We start from the raw sequence: 15,523 nt of genomic DNA on the forward strand, positions 1-15,523 counted from the left end.
CGGAGCTTGCAGTGAGCTGAGATCCGGCCACTGCACTCCAGCCTGGGCGACAGAGCGAGACTCCGTCTCACAAAAAAAAAAAAAAAAAAAAAAAAAAAAAGAAAGAGAACCGAATGCCCCGAAATATACCTTTACACGCAGCATTATTTACAATAGACAAGTTATGGAATCAACGTAAGTGTCCATCAATGGATGAATGGATAAACAAAATATAATATGTGTGTGTGTGTGTGTGCGTATATATATAGCATTTTCTTTATAAAGAATTATTTATAATTCTTTATAAAGATATATGTTCTTTATAAAAACATATATAAAGGAACATATATATGTTCTTATGTTCTTTATATATGTTCTTCTTATGTTCTTTATATATGTTCCTTTATATATGTTTCTTTATATGTGTTTCTTATATAACGTTTCCACTATATATGTGCGTGTATATTTTATATATATTACAAATACAACATGGTCTCACTTATATGTGGAATCTAAAACAATGTTGGTTAGCAGAGGCTGGGTGGGGTGGAATAGGGTGATGTTGATCAAACAGTAAAAAGCTGCATCTGAACAGTAGGAATAAAGTAAAGTTACGGATATATTAATTAGTTTGATTAGATCATTTCACACTGTGCATATATACACATATATAATATATATTATACATAATGGCATCACACTATTTGTAGTTGCAATTATAATTTGTTAAAATCATTAAAGTATCAAATATATAACTACATATTTACGATTATCTTATTTTTGACAAAGCTGTCAGGAAAATTTAATGGCGAAAGTGTGGTCATTTCAGCAAATGGTGCTTGGACAACTGAATGAACTTAAATCCCTACCCCATATCATATACAAAAAGTAACTCAAAATAGATCACAGACATAAGTGCACAAGGTAAAACTATTAAATGAAAACAGAGAAGTAAATCTTTATGATCTTGGATGAGGCAATGTTTCCTTAGCAAAAACAAGACAGTAAAAGTAAAATATAAGCAACAACAACAAAAAAGATGAATTTGTCAAAATTTTAAACTTACATACTTCAAAGCATACCCTCAAGAAAATAAGATAACCCATAAAATGGTAAAACATTTTCAAACCATATATATAATAACAGACTTGTAATCAGAATATATAAGGAACTGTTAAAATTGAACAATAAAAATACAAATAACCCAACTTAAAGATGGACACAGGATCTGAAAAGACATTTCTCCAAAGAAGATACACAAATGGCCATAATCACATAAAGAGATGCTCAACATATTTAGCCATCAGAGAAATGTAAGTCACAACTGCAATGAGAAACCACTTTATAGCCATTAGAATAACTGTAATCAAAAGGATAAATAACAACAAGCATTGGCTAGAAATTGGGGAAATCAGAACAATACTCATACACTGTTGGTGGGAATGTAAAATAGTGAAGCCAACTTGGAAAAGTCTCAAGTTCCTCAAATTGTTAAATACAGAACAATCATGTAACTCTTCTACATATATATCCAAAAGACACAAAAACAGGTGTTCAAACAAATTTGTACACCGATGTTCATAGCAGCATTATGCATAATATCCAAAAAGTGAAAACGACTCAAATGTCCATCAACTGATTAATGGGAAAACGCAATGTGCTTTTATCCATACAGTGGAATGTTATTCAATAAAACGTGAAGTACTAATGCATGCTACAACATGGATGAAGCTCAAAAATGTGGTAACTAGAAGACACAAACCACAAAAGACCACATATTGTATGATTTTAGTTATATAAAATGTCTAGAATAGGTAAATCCACAGAGACGGAAAGTAAGTTGGTGTTTGTATAGTGCTGAGGGAGTGGGGCATGGGGAGTGACTGCTATTGGATAGAGTTTACTTGTTGGGTGATGAAGCATTCTAAACTTAAATTGTAGTGATGGTTGCACAATTCTGTGAATATACTCAAAGCCACTGCCTTATACACTTTAAATGAGCAAAGTTTACAGTATGGGAATTGTATTTTAATAAAGATGTTAAAAGGACAATCATGTGAAAATAGGAATTATGGTAACATTATAGTACTGTTTACAAAGGATTTCAAAATTTTGTTTGCTAAATAAAGGAAGGTGATAATAGATACAGGAGAAGAATGACGGATGGGAGCAGAAGACTAGAAGGTTCAAATTAATCAAATGTGAGTTTCTTAATCAATTTTGTTGGAATTCTTCAAAAGAAAGAAATACGTATTTTACAGTAAAAGATTAGACCAATGTCAACCTTTCAATATTTTTCAGCATCCATACCTGGGTAATAAAATCCATGTGAATTCTCATTTTTCCTTTTGCTGAATGAATGGAATATGTGCAATGAAATCTGACTTCACCAAAATTTTCTGTAAACTTTCCCAAGCAAGTAATTAACAACTTCTGTTTTAAAATTCTGTTTACCCCTACACTCAGATTCCCAAAGAAATGTTGACATTTAACAATGCAATCAACATCCAATTTGCATTGTTTGGTCAAAATGAAAATCTTCCCGAGGGTCAAATATTCCCAAGAACAAACCAGCTCAATAATTGAACATAACAAATAAGCAAGTCTGATTTACAAACAGAAACAATCTGAAGGAAATATAACAAGTAGCAAAGATTATATTTTCCAGCCAAATATTTTGAAAGATTTTTTAAAATAAAATTCACCTTAATATTCAGAATTTCACTTGCATTTTTGTATCTACTAAACATATTTCTCAGTTGACAAAATAAAATATTTCAATTTAGGAAGACTCAATTCAGCCTTTTACTTTACATATACTATGTTAATTTTAAGTTATATAAACATGGCAAAAAAATACATCTATTTTTAAAGAATGCCTGTTTTGCCAGCGTTGACTTATTTGACATTAAAATAAAAGTTAAAATGACCACATAAAATATTGCAAGTATCATCAGCGACATTTGATAAAGCTTAGGAGAAAATATTGACTAATTTTTTTTTTTTTTTGCGTTTTCTGGAGTGTATTACAAAGCACCCTGTTTTCTCTAGAGTTCTTTATACCATATTTTTGTAAACCCAATGAAATTGTTCATTTGATCCCACGTGTATTGTGAGAGTCCTAAAAAAATATAGAAAACGAAAAACTGGAATTGAATTCAAATAGTTTTCTATTATTTTCTCTTTTTGCATTCCCAACCCTCTAAAAAAAGATATTACTCATCTAAAATTACTATTATATAAACTCCAAGAACACATAAGTTATGTTTCTAAAGGTACTGAGTTTATTTTAAAGCATAGCATCAAGTTTGAATCTCATGAAACAAAGCCATCTCTTCATTATGTGTTGATTTTGGCAAAAAGTACAGACCAGCATACAATAGATATATATGATAACGTAGTTTAAAGTAAGAGGTGTTTGCTTTTGGTAATAAAGTAGTATGAAACTTACTATATAAATCTGTGCAGTTATTTAGGCCATATTTCTTGTCTTTTTAGAAGTCTTCAGACTTAATATTTTAAAAGTTGCCCTTTTTATTTGATACTTCTACTTTTTGCTGGAATAGAGGCACAGAAAATATTCTCACTGCTGAGACTAATACACTCATACAATACATGGCTAAACTGAAATTAAAAGGTAAGATATCTTAGGAATAGTAGCATTTACGATTGTGAGTTGTTTTAAACGGGCAGCACTACTAAGATTTGTTTTAGCAAAAACTCAAGGGAAACCAATCTTGGAAAATGATCGCCAACCTGTTTTATAAGAGTTATTTATTAAAAGTCTAATCTCTTTGCTAGAGAATGCCGTTTTAAGCTTACTTGGCATCCCACTTTCATGATATACATATGCATATTTCACTGAGGGAAGGAACTTGGATATATCATTCCATCACAGCTGTGTAGTTAAACAAGGAAATTGTCCACTGAATGAATCTATTGCTTTTGTGTGTGTAGAAAGATATCTATTCTGATCACTGAAATGTGCAATGAAAGGCTACATTTAGAAGCTCGGAAAATCTGTGGTTCAATACATAGAAGTTTCATCTACAAAAGAATGGGAATGTTATAATTACCATAGGAAATTACAATGTTTAACGTATCATAAACATTACCTGCAAGTACTTTTTAATCACAATAATATAGCATCAAAAAGGTACATATTCTTGTTCACCAAAATTAATGAGGCAACTTAGGAATGAAAGATAGGTTATTTCTCTTTCTCCTTTTTAATGTAGAGATGCAGATACACTTAAGTTGCCATAATAATGGCAAAAAAGGAGGGAAGGGTGTTTCTTTGTAAAATCAATGGTGTACACAGGATGCCTTGGCAGGTAGCAACACTATTTCTATGACATCTACTTACTAATATAATTTTGTGTTAATATACCATTCTCCTCTCCATAATGTTCAAATTTTAATTTCATATTCGTTTTGAATGTTTGCATGTGAAAACACCAACTAATCTATTATTTCAACATTAAGCCTATTTCTTTTGAAGCAAAGCTGATTCTGCTATTTTAAAAAAGCAATGGAGACTCATTTTTCAGGACGTTTAAAGCACAGTGCTTAAGGTTCATGCTTGCTGCTTTGCTTGCACTTCTGCTTCCTGAAATGAAAAACAAACAAAAAAAAAGATCAGTTTAAACATCACAAAGCAGACATGCATGTGTATTTTAGTTAGACTACATTAGTTCCAACTACTAAGAATATACAAAGGCCGGGCGCGGTGGCTCAAGCCTGTAATCCCAGCACTTTGGGAGGCCGAGATGGGCAGATCACGAGGTCAGGAGATCGAGACTATCCTGGCTAACACAGTGAAACCCCGTCTCTACTAAAAATACAAAAACTTAGCCGGGCGAGGTGGCAGGCGCCTGTAGTCCCAGCTACTCGGGAGGCTGAGGCAGGAGAATGGCGTAAACCCGGGAGGCGGAGCTTGCAGTGAGCGGAGATCCGGCCACTGCACTCCAGCCTGGGTGACAGAGCGAGACTCCGTCTCAAAAAAAAAAAAAAAAAAAAAAAGAATATACAAAAGCCCCCAGAAGAGATTTCTTAAAAAATTTTAGTAGAAAAACTATATAATACAAACAGATTTCTAGAAACAGATATACTAAAAGACTACCTAATCATTCCTAATGATTTGGAATACTTCCATGAAAGCAAGGGATATACAGTTATAATTGATATTTTACTTAAAATAGCTAGTTTCCTTTTTGTGTGATTTTTCATGAAAATTGAGTATATAAAAACATGGTCACTTAAGTTTAAAATTAGTTGAGTTTTGGTTAATTAAGGTTTAAATTACTTAGAAAATGTGCTATCCATTAAAATATTGTAGTTTTCATGTTTTATGATGGTATACACACCAAAAACTCAGGTTGTCTTCCTTCTCCTCTGGATAGTGAGGTACTCACCTCTAGCACAGGAACTCTGACCTACATGTGTGCTCTGGTGCTCAACATAATACTTGACATAAAATAAACTTCAAGGAAAGTTTGTTGAACTAAAGATGAGTGGCAAGACTGACTCCGGAAAAGGAAACATCAGACTTTTTTTTTTTTTTTTTTTTGAGACGGAGTCTCGCTCTGTCGCCCAGGCTGGAGTGCAGTGACCGGATCTCGGCTCACTGCAAGCTCCGCCTCCCGGGTTTACGCCATTCTCCTGCCTCAGCCTCCCAAGTAGCTGGGACTACAGGCTCCCGCCACCTCACCCGGATCGTTTTTTGTATTTTTTAGTAGAGACTGGGTTTCACCGGGTTAGCCAGGATGGTCTCGATCTCCTGACCTCGTGATCCGCCCGTCTCGGCCTCCCAAAGTGCTGGGATTACAGGCTTGAGCCACCGCGCCCGGCCAGGATCTTTTGTATTTCAGTGGTGTCAGTTGTAATATTTCCTGTTTCATTTCTTAGTGAAGTTATTTGAATTTTCTTTACTCTTTTCTTGGTTAATCTTGCTAATGGTCTATCAATTTTATTTATCTTTTCAAAGAACCAGTTTTTTGTTTCATTTATCTTTTGTATTATTTTTGTTTCAATTTAATTTAGTTCTGTTCTGATCTTGGTTATTTCTTTCTTCTGCTGGGTTTGGGTTTGGTTTGTTCATGTTTTTCTAGTTCTTTGAAGTGTGACCTTAGATTGTTTGGGCTCTTTCAGACTTTTTGACATAGGCATTTAGGGCTATAAACTTTCCTCTTAGCACCGCCTTTGCTGTATCCCAGAGATTTTGATAGGTTGCATCATTATTGTCATTCAGTTCGAAGAATTTTTAAATTTCCATCTTGATTTCGTTTTTGACCCAATGCTCATTCAGGAGCAGGTTATTTAATTTCCATCTATTTGCATGGTTTTGAAGGTTCCTTTTGGAGTTGATTTCCAGCTTTATTCCACTGTGGTCTCAGAAAGTGCTTGATATAATATCAATTTTCTTAAATTTATTGAGGCTAATTTTATGGCCTATCATATGGTCTATGTTGGAGAAAGTTCCATGTGCTGTTGAATAGAATGTGTATTCTGCAGTTGCATAAAATGTTCTGTATATATCTGTTAAGTCCATTTGTTCCAAGGTGTAGTTTAAATCCATTGTTTCTTTGTTGACTTTCTGTGTTGATGACCTGTCTAGTGCTCTCAGTGGGATACTGACTTCCCCCACTATTATTGTGTTGCTGTCTATCTCATTTCTTAAGTCTATTAGTAATTGTTTTATAAATTTGAGAGCTCCAGTGTTAGGTGCATATATGTTTAAGATTGTGATATTTTCCTGTTGGACAAGGTCTTTTACCATTATATAATGTCCCTCTTTGTCTCTTTTAACCACTGTTGCTTTAAGTTTGTTTTGTCTGATATAAGAAGAGTTGCACCTGCTCTCATTTGGTGTCCATTTGCATGAAATGCCTTTTTCCATCCCTTTACTTTATGTGCATCCTTATGTGTTAGATGAGTCTCCTGAAGGCAGTAGATTGTTGGTGAGTTCTTATCCATTCTGCAGTTCTGTATCTTTCAAGTGAAGCATTTAGGCCATTCACATTCAATGTTAACATTGAAATGTGAGGTGCCATCGTATTCATTGTGCTCTTTGTTGCCTGTGTACTCTGGGTTTTTTCATTTTTTTTTCTTTTGCTTTCAAGCTTGCATTTTTGTTTTATAGGTCCTGTGTGATTTATGCCTTAAAGATGGGTCTGTTTTGATGTGTTTCCAGGATTCCTTTCAAGATTTAGAGCTCCTATAGTGGTGGCTTGGTAATGGCAAATTCTCTCAGCATTTGTTTGTCTAAAAAGAGTTGAATCTTTCCTTCATATATGATGCTTAGTTTCACTGGATACAAAATTGTTGACTGAAAATCATTTTGTTTAAGGAGGCTGAAGATAGGGCCCTAATCCCTTCTAGCTTGTAGGGTTTCTGCTGAGAAATCTGCAGTTAATCTGATAGGTTTTCCTTTATAGGTTACCTAGTGCTTCTGTCTCACAGTTCTTAAGATTCTTTCCTTTGTCTTAACCTTAGATAACCCGATGACAATGTGCCTAAGGCGAAGATCTTTTTGCAATGGATTTCCCAGGTGTTCTTTGCGCTTCTTGTATTTGGATGTATATGTCTCTAGCTAGGCCAGGGAAGTTTTCCTTGATTATTCCCCCAAATATGATTCCAAGATTTTAGGATTCTCTTCTTCCTCAGGAATTCCAATTATTCTTAGGTTTGGTCGTTTAACATAATCTCAGACTTCTTGGAGGCTTTGTTCATATTTTCTTATTCTCTTTCCTTTGTCTTTGTTGGATTGGGTTAATTCAAAGACCTTGTCTTAGAGCTCTGAATTTCTTCTACTTGTTCAATTCTATTGCTGAGACTTCCCAAAGAATTTCGTGTTTCTAGAAGTGTGTCCAAAGTTTCCTGAATTTTTGATTGTTTTTTTCTTTAAACTGTCTATTTCATTGAATATTTCTCTCTTTACTTCTTGTATCATTTTTTTGGATTTCCCTGCATTGGGCTTTGCCTTTCTCTGTTCCCTCCTTGATTAGCTTAATAACTAACCCCCTGAACTGTTTTTCAGGTAAATCAGGGATTTCTTCTTGGTTTGGATCACTGCTGGTGAACTAGTGTGATTTTCTGCAGATGTTGAAGGGCATTGCTTTGTCATATTATCAGAGTTGGTTTTCTGGTTCCTTCTCACTTGAGTAGACTCTGTCAGAGGGAAGGTCTAAGGCTGAAGGCTGTTGTTCAGATTATTTTGTCCCATGGGGTGTTCCCTTGATGTAGTACTCTCCCCTTTTTCCTATGAATGTGGCTTCCTGTGAGCCACACTGCAGTGATTGTTGTCTCTCTTCTGGGTCTAGCTACCCAGTGAGTCTACCCAGCTCCGGGCTGGTACTGGGGGTTGCCTGCACAGAGTCTTGTGATATGAACCATCTATGGGTCTCTCAGTCATGCATACCAGCGCCTGGTCCGGTGGAGGTGGAGGCAGGTGCAATGGACTCCATGAGGGTCCTTAGTTTTGGTGGTTTAATGCTCTATTTTTATGCTGGTTGGCCAGGAGGTGGTGCTTTCCAGAAACCATTAGCTGTAGTATTGTGGAGAGGGACCAGCAGTGGGCAGGGCCCTAGAACTCCCAAGATTATATGCCCTTTGTCTTCCACTACCAGGGTGGAAAGGGAAGGACCATCAGGTGGGGGCAGGACTGGGCATGTCTGAGCTCAGACTCTCCTCGGGTGGGTCTTGCTGTGGCTGCTGTGGGGGGTGGGGATGAGATTCCCAGGTCACTGGAGTTCTATACCTAGGAGGATTATGGCTTCCTCTGCTGAATCATGCAGATTGTCAGGGAAGTCCTGGAAAGTCAGCAGTCACAGGCCTCATCCAGCTACCAGGCAAACCGAAGGGTTGGTCTCACACCCACCAAGCCCCCCTCCAACAGCCCTGGGTCTGTTTCCAGGTGGAGGGCAAGAGGGGCTTAAAAATTCCCCCAAGGCTATCCACCTCCCAGCTGTGGGAAAAAACGGGCTTTAGTTCTTCCCTTGCCTGTGAAGTCTGCAAGTGGGATTTGCACCTTCCCCCCAGTTCTGGCCAGGAGGCTTCTTGTCCCGTTCAAATTGTTACAAAATTTGGCTAGAGAATTTCTTCTTTCTGTGGAGTTTTAACGCCTGCTCCTCTGGCCACACTCCCGATGGATCCCTGTGGTGCCAGGCAGAAATGGGCTGCTTGGGGACCCAGCGAGATCCCAGGGCATTCCTATTGCTTCCTCTACCCCTGTATTTTGCTGGGCTCTCTAACTTGACTCAGCTCCAGGTAAAGTTGGAAACTTCTCCCGCGAACAGACCTTCAGTTTCTCCAGTGAGGGTATGTGTTCGGGAGAGGAGGGTCTCCCTTTTCTACTTCCTCAGTTGGGGCACTCACTGTATTTGGGGTGTCTCCTGAGTCCTACAGGAGCAGACCGCTTCCTTGAGAGGGTCTGTGGGTCCTCTCAGGATTACTGGTTTGTTCTTGCAGTCTATCTGGGGCTGAAATTCACAATGCAAGCCTCCAGATGCTGCTCTGTCTGGATTGCAGATGCTGCAATCTAGTCCTCTTACTATCTTATTTAAAGAAAAGTGTCTTCAATCACTTTTCTTATGGCTCAAATTACACAAAGCCTAAAATATAACATTTTATCCATGAGAAAAGAAAGTTCGGCAAGAAAACCATTTCACAATGATATAAACATAGTACTAGTAAATTTTTGTCTAGTGAAAACAGACAGTAACACAGACTTTTAAAATAGGAGAGGGAATTGGAGTTCAAAGAATCTGTCTAACATACAATTAGTTGTTAAGAGCAAAACATAAAATGACACAGCAACATAAAATGATTGAGGCAATTTGTATGAAGAACTACTATAAAAGGCAAAGGTATGTTTAAAGTTGATAGTTCGGGGACATCTCATTAGATAGACAATTTTATTGTTGCTTCCTTTATTTGGTCTGTCCTGAAAATGCTGCTACTTAAAAAAATTAATTTGTGTTGGCAGGAAAAAAGCCTCAAATTTGGCGAGCAAGTTAGTGACCAGTTTTGCAATGCAGATGCTCTTAATTAACTTGAATGGATGACTCTATCATTTTCTCTCACACAAAGACAATAAATGCCGCCAAGGAGATTACCATGAACTAAGATGCTTACTGTCACTGTAGAACCACGCAGGATGGCTGGAATAATGAAGGCTTTAAAATTGCTAAGCACTTATTTGTGAGTAGGTCAATGAGAAATTTGCTCCCGTGGTCAGCTTGACGGGGAAATCACTCTACCTACCTGCTAAACACATAGTTTATGCATTTGGTTATGCACATCTTTCTGCCCTAATAGGAATTAAGTGGATGCAGAGAAGGCACTTTTTGCTGTAAAGGACTGTCTCTGACTTAATTTGAATACTTAACAGAAGTGAAAATCTTACTAACTAAAAAAGCTCAGCAGCAATAACATGATGTATAAAGCAGGAAAAAAAGGGTATCATACCTTTGAACCAGGTGGGGCTGTCAAGCCTAAGAAGGCATACACTGCATTATTTTCTCTGGCTTCAAAGAAGGCATCATAGTCCTTGATGAAAAGAAGGTAAGATGAATTAGCAATATGCAACCAATAAAAGAAACAAAGGAGATTTATTCGACCGAGTGCAGTGGTTCACGCCTGTAATCCCAGCACTTTGGGAGGCTGAGGCAGGCGGACCACCTGAGGTCGGGAGTTTGAGAACAGCCTGACCAACATGGAGAAACCCAGTCTCTACTAAAAATACCAAAATTAGCCTGGTGTGGTGGCACATGCCTGTAATCCCAGCTACTCAGGAGGCTGAGGCAGGAGAATCGCTTGAACCTGGGAGGCGGAGGTTGCAGTGAGCCGAGATCACGCCACTGCACTCCAGCCTGGGCAACAAGAGCGAAACTCTGTCTCAAAAAAAAAAAAGAGATTTATTCAGAATGACCTGACTAGTCAACAGAATCATCTGCTTCCTTAGGGACAGGCAGACTACCTTCCATAATACTAGAATTCTGGAAGGAGTAAGGAGTAATAAAGAGGCAAGGCTTCCAGATCTTATTTAATATAGGTTGAAAAGTAGGTATTCTATGGCACAAAAACTGCAGAACGGTTTATTCCACATCACATCAAATTTAAATCTGCCTGCAGCTTCCTCCACTATGCAAAACAGCCACCTATTTCCCAGTAAGAAGATACTTATTTCTGGTCAGACACTGTTGTTTCCATTCACCATATTTCTATTCCATTATTCATTTTGGTTGAGATTTTCTCAGAGCCCACAGTAGACTAGATATTAGCTAGATATGCCAAGGCCAGAAGAACAGTTAATCTTTGCTGTGTTTCGAGAAAGGCAATGAGATGTCCATGATGCATGACCAGAAGAACAACCAAATAGTAAGAGGTTTCAACCTGGGGAATGCAAGATAATCTTCACATGACTAAATTTGGTTGGGATACCTACTGTCATCTTGTAAGCCACAAAACATTCTCAAAAAGTAACAAATAAACTTGCCTAAATTTGACTGTGATGCATAATCAATAGCAAACATATTTAGAAAATGTAGCCATTGTCTACATCCAGCCTTTGAGAGGATGCAAAGGACAAATGACTGTAAGCAAGCGATATAACTATATATATGCAGGTTTGGAGGCAGAGGTGAAAATAATGGATAGATTTGGGGCAATCTATTTCAATAAACAAGAATTTACATTGTTTTCTTACCCCGCGATACTGGCTTTCATTGAAAATCTGAGGTGGCAGGGGATACCCTGTGGCTGGTCGACTATTTTCAGGTACATTTTCTCTCATCCACTTCCGATTCTCTTCATTGGCTGCAATATCTTTTTCCTCAAATCCTATTTTGTTGGCTTCTAGGAAACCAAGTACATCTTGCTGTTTCTTCTTAATCTAGGACCCAAAGAACAAAAAACCGTATTTTCCAATATTCGACAAAAGTCAAATGTTTGTGAGCTGGCAGAAATGAATTCAGACAGAACAAAGATTGTGGTTTCACAGAAGTTATATGATTTTCCCTCTTTATTACTGTATTGTTAATAATGCCTCACAAGTGTATTGAAGAGCTTTTGGTCCACAGGTCCTTTTATCAAGGACTTTCTCTTTTTTTTCCATTGAAAATTCTCATTATTTAATGATGTACATGCAAAACTAACTGATGCATATCAATACCTAAAAATGCAGTTAACCCCAAATTGTGTGTAGTGAAAAGTTATGTTTTCTGATCCTCTACAAGCCTCTCTTAGTTTCAGCCTTTCTAGAAAGTTTTTCCAAATGACACAAGTCTGCTTCCCATCTTAACAAGAATAGTATATGCAATAGAAATGAATCTTTCCTTCACAAACTGCACAAGCTGCAAGAGTCATTCAAGCCTCAATTTTCATTGTTCAAAACAGAAACTGAACAAGAAGATATTAGCCAATCCTACAAACTATAAAGTTTGCAATATATCTGGACCATTCATTAGCCCTTATCATGAGCTGCTAAGGTATCTTTTATGTGTATCATGTATTAGGTTAGTGAAAAAGTAATTGCAGTTTTGGTCATTACCTTCAATGGCAATTACCTTTGCACTAACCTAATATATTCATCTAGATAACCAGGTAGAGATGACACATGTATTCTGTCTCCTTATCACAGCTAGGAGAGAGCTTTGAAAACAGTAAAATTAATACTATTCAGTTAAGTTTCTCTTCTGATATGCATTTCTTTTAGAACCTGAATTCACACATCAATGGTAATTAACCCATATTTAAAACCATAACTTAACATTTCTGAGCTACAGGATCGTAATCAATAAGCAAGTTTCTTCATGGAATCACACTAAAAAGACACATGGAGTGTTGCCATCAAAAAATAAAATAAAATAAAATCTGTCCTGCCAATGAGAATAAAAATGCACAATAAGAAACTCACAGAAAAGAGTCCTCAGAAATAATACCACACATCTACAGCCATCTGATCTTTGACAAACCTGAGAGAAACAAGAAATGGGGAAAGGATTCCCTATTTAATAAATGGTGCTGGGAAAATTGGCTAGCCATAAGTAGAAAGCATGAAACTGGATCCTTTCCTTACTCATATAAATTAATTCAAGATGGATTAGAGACTTAAAATGTTAGACCTAATACCATAAAACCTAGAGGAAAATCCTGGGTAGTACCATTCAGGACATGAGCATGGGCAAGACTTCATGTCTAAAACACCAAAAAGCAGCAGCAAAGCCAAAATTGACAAATGGGATCCCATTAAGCTAAAGAGTTTCTGCACTGCAAAACTACCATCAGAGTGAACAGGCAACCTACAGATGGGAAAATTTTTGCAATCCTACTCATCTGACAAAGGGCTAATATCCAGAACCTACAAGAGAACTCAAACACATTTACAAGAAAAAAGCAAACAACCCCATCAAAAGTGGGCAAGGATATGAACAGACATTTTCTCAAAAGAAGACATTCATACAGCCAACAGACACATGAAAAATGCTCATCATCACTGGCCATCAGAAATGCAAAATCAAAACCACAATGAGATACCATCTCACCAGTTAGAATAGTGATCATTCAAAGTCAAAGAAACAACGGGTGCTGGGGGATGTGGAGAAGCCGGAACACTTTTACGCACTGTTGGTGGGATTGTAAACCTAGTTCAGCCATTATGGGAAAGCGAGCTAAGCGATTCCTCAAGGATCTAGAACTAGATGTACCATATGGCCCAGCCATCCCATTGCTGGGTATATACTAACGATTATAAATCATGCTGCTATAAAGACACATGCACACATATGTTTATTGCAGCACTATTCTAATAGCAAGGCGATCAACTGATATCCATCAGTGACAGACTGGATTAAGAAAATGTACATACACCATGGAATACTATACACGGCCATAAAAAGGATGATGAGTTTGTGTGTCCTTTGTAGGAGGACGTTACAGCTAAGGCGCCATCATTCTTAGCAAACTATCACAAAATTAGAAAACCGAACACATGTTCTCCTCATGGGTAGAGACTGAACAATGAATCCCACTTGGATAGGGAAGAGAACATCACACACGGGGCCTATCATGGGAGGGAGGGGGAGGGATGCATTGGGAGTTATACCTGAGTGTAAATGCTGGCCGAGTTGATGCGTTACTGCTTGTAACATGGCACAAATATACATATGTAACAAACCTGCCGTTATGCCACATGTACCCTAGAACTTAAGAAAGTATAATGTGGCAAATAATTAAAAATAAATAAATAAATAAAAATAAATTAAAAAAAAAAAAAAGAAACTCACATACAGTCAAGTTCCTCTCTGGATTTACACACCTCCATCTACTCCCACATACATGCATATAGGCATAAAGGTCGTGTTTTTGTCTTTCTCAGTTGCTTGTGATTGTGATTCAATAGTTTTCTCTATCATCACATAACCTCAGGAAAATAATTCTCAATTTTTCCCAACAGAAACTGAAAGTTTTAAATGCTATTTCGATCAGAATACTGAATGTCCCTCTTTAAAGATCAGTTAGAATCTAGCAAAACTTGCTACACGGTAATTTTTCTACTGGGAATTCTGTTTTTTAATTGGCTTATAAAATCAAACTTTCATTCCTAAATATAACATATGCCCTCTTTTGAACTGAGAAAAATCAATGTAAAACTCAATAAATACGAGTGTCTAGTGGACTAATGCACTTGATGAAAGGTTCCATTAAATCAATGATTTTGGCCTCTGAAATACAGTAGGTAGGTTCAGTCAATGTCAAGTGTGTCAAATAATTTGTCGATCATTAGCATATTTACAAATTTGAGTAGATATAAAGATGTCCCATTAAGATTGTACTTTGAAGGCTGGGCACGGTGGCTCACATCTGTAATCCCAGCATTTTTGGGAAGCTGAAGCAGGAGGGTTGCTTGAGCCCAGGAATTCGAGACTGGCCTGGGCAACATGTGAAAACCCTATACTTTAAGGGAACTTGCATTCCAACAGATTTTTTTTTTTTTTTTTTTAATGAGTGAAGAGACATGCTAAGAATTTTACATACATGACCCTGGCAGAATGTCATCAGTCACATTTGCATGAGCAGAGGACCTTTAAGAAAATTATTTTTTGAGGCTTTTCCTACCTTATCGAATGCTTACTTTGTTGAGAATGTGACTCACTGTGCTAAGTTAAAACGGTCGCCAGGCCTGGTATCACTAGGCATGATAGTGTACCTTCACTGAAGTAATTACTCTCCAGCCATCAGTTGGAGAGTAATGACCAAGTATTTCGCCCATGCCCTGAGATTGCCTGATGACAAGTACACATACCTACTAGTGTGTTCCACGTCTCCATAAAGTTGAACAGAATGGGCCGTAATCACACTTTGCTAATAGGTTCTGCCATGTCAAACATGAACTTTTGTTCAGCTTTCAATCTTCATGGAAAGTTAAAAAAAAATTATTTCCTAACTTGATCAAATTTTCATGTCCAAAATTTCACATATGAAGTTTATTTCCAAGAAGGAATCTATTCCTTTAATTTTTTTTTTCCAAAATAGGGTCTTGCTC

General features: G+C 37.1%; 1 protein-coding gene across 1 annotated transcript in view; it reads right to left on the bottom strand.

The window, feature by feature from the left end:
• Positions 1 to 3,240: 3,240 nt before the first annotated feature.
• SH3BGRL (SH3 domain binding glutamate rich protein like) overlaps positions 3,241 to 15,523 on the bottom strand; it is a 95,507-nt gene continuing 83,224 nt past the window's right edge. Inside the window, exons 2-4 of the mRNA XM_003917934.3 lie at positions 11,687 to 11,872; positions 10,447 to 10,527; positions 3,241 to 4,588 (exon numbers count right to left, since the gene is read on the bottom strand). Coding sequence (XP_003917983.1) covers positions 4,556 to 4,588; positions 10,447 to 10,527; positions 11,687 to 11,872 — 300 coding nt within the window. The 3' untranslated portion in view covers positions 3,241 to 4,555. The remainder of the gene's footprint in view (positions 4,589 to 10,446; positions 10,528 to 11,686; positions 11,873 to 15,523) is intronic.

Source organism: Papio anubis, chromosome X (assembly GCF_008728515.1).
Source record: "Papio anubis isolate 15944 chromosome X, Panubis1.0, whole genome shotgun sequence".
Classification (NCBI taxonomy): domain Eukaryota; kingdom Metazoa; phylum Chordata; class Mammalia; order Primates; family Cercopithecidae; genus Papio; species Papio anubis.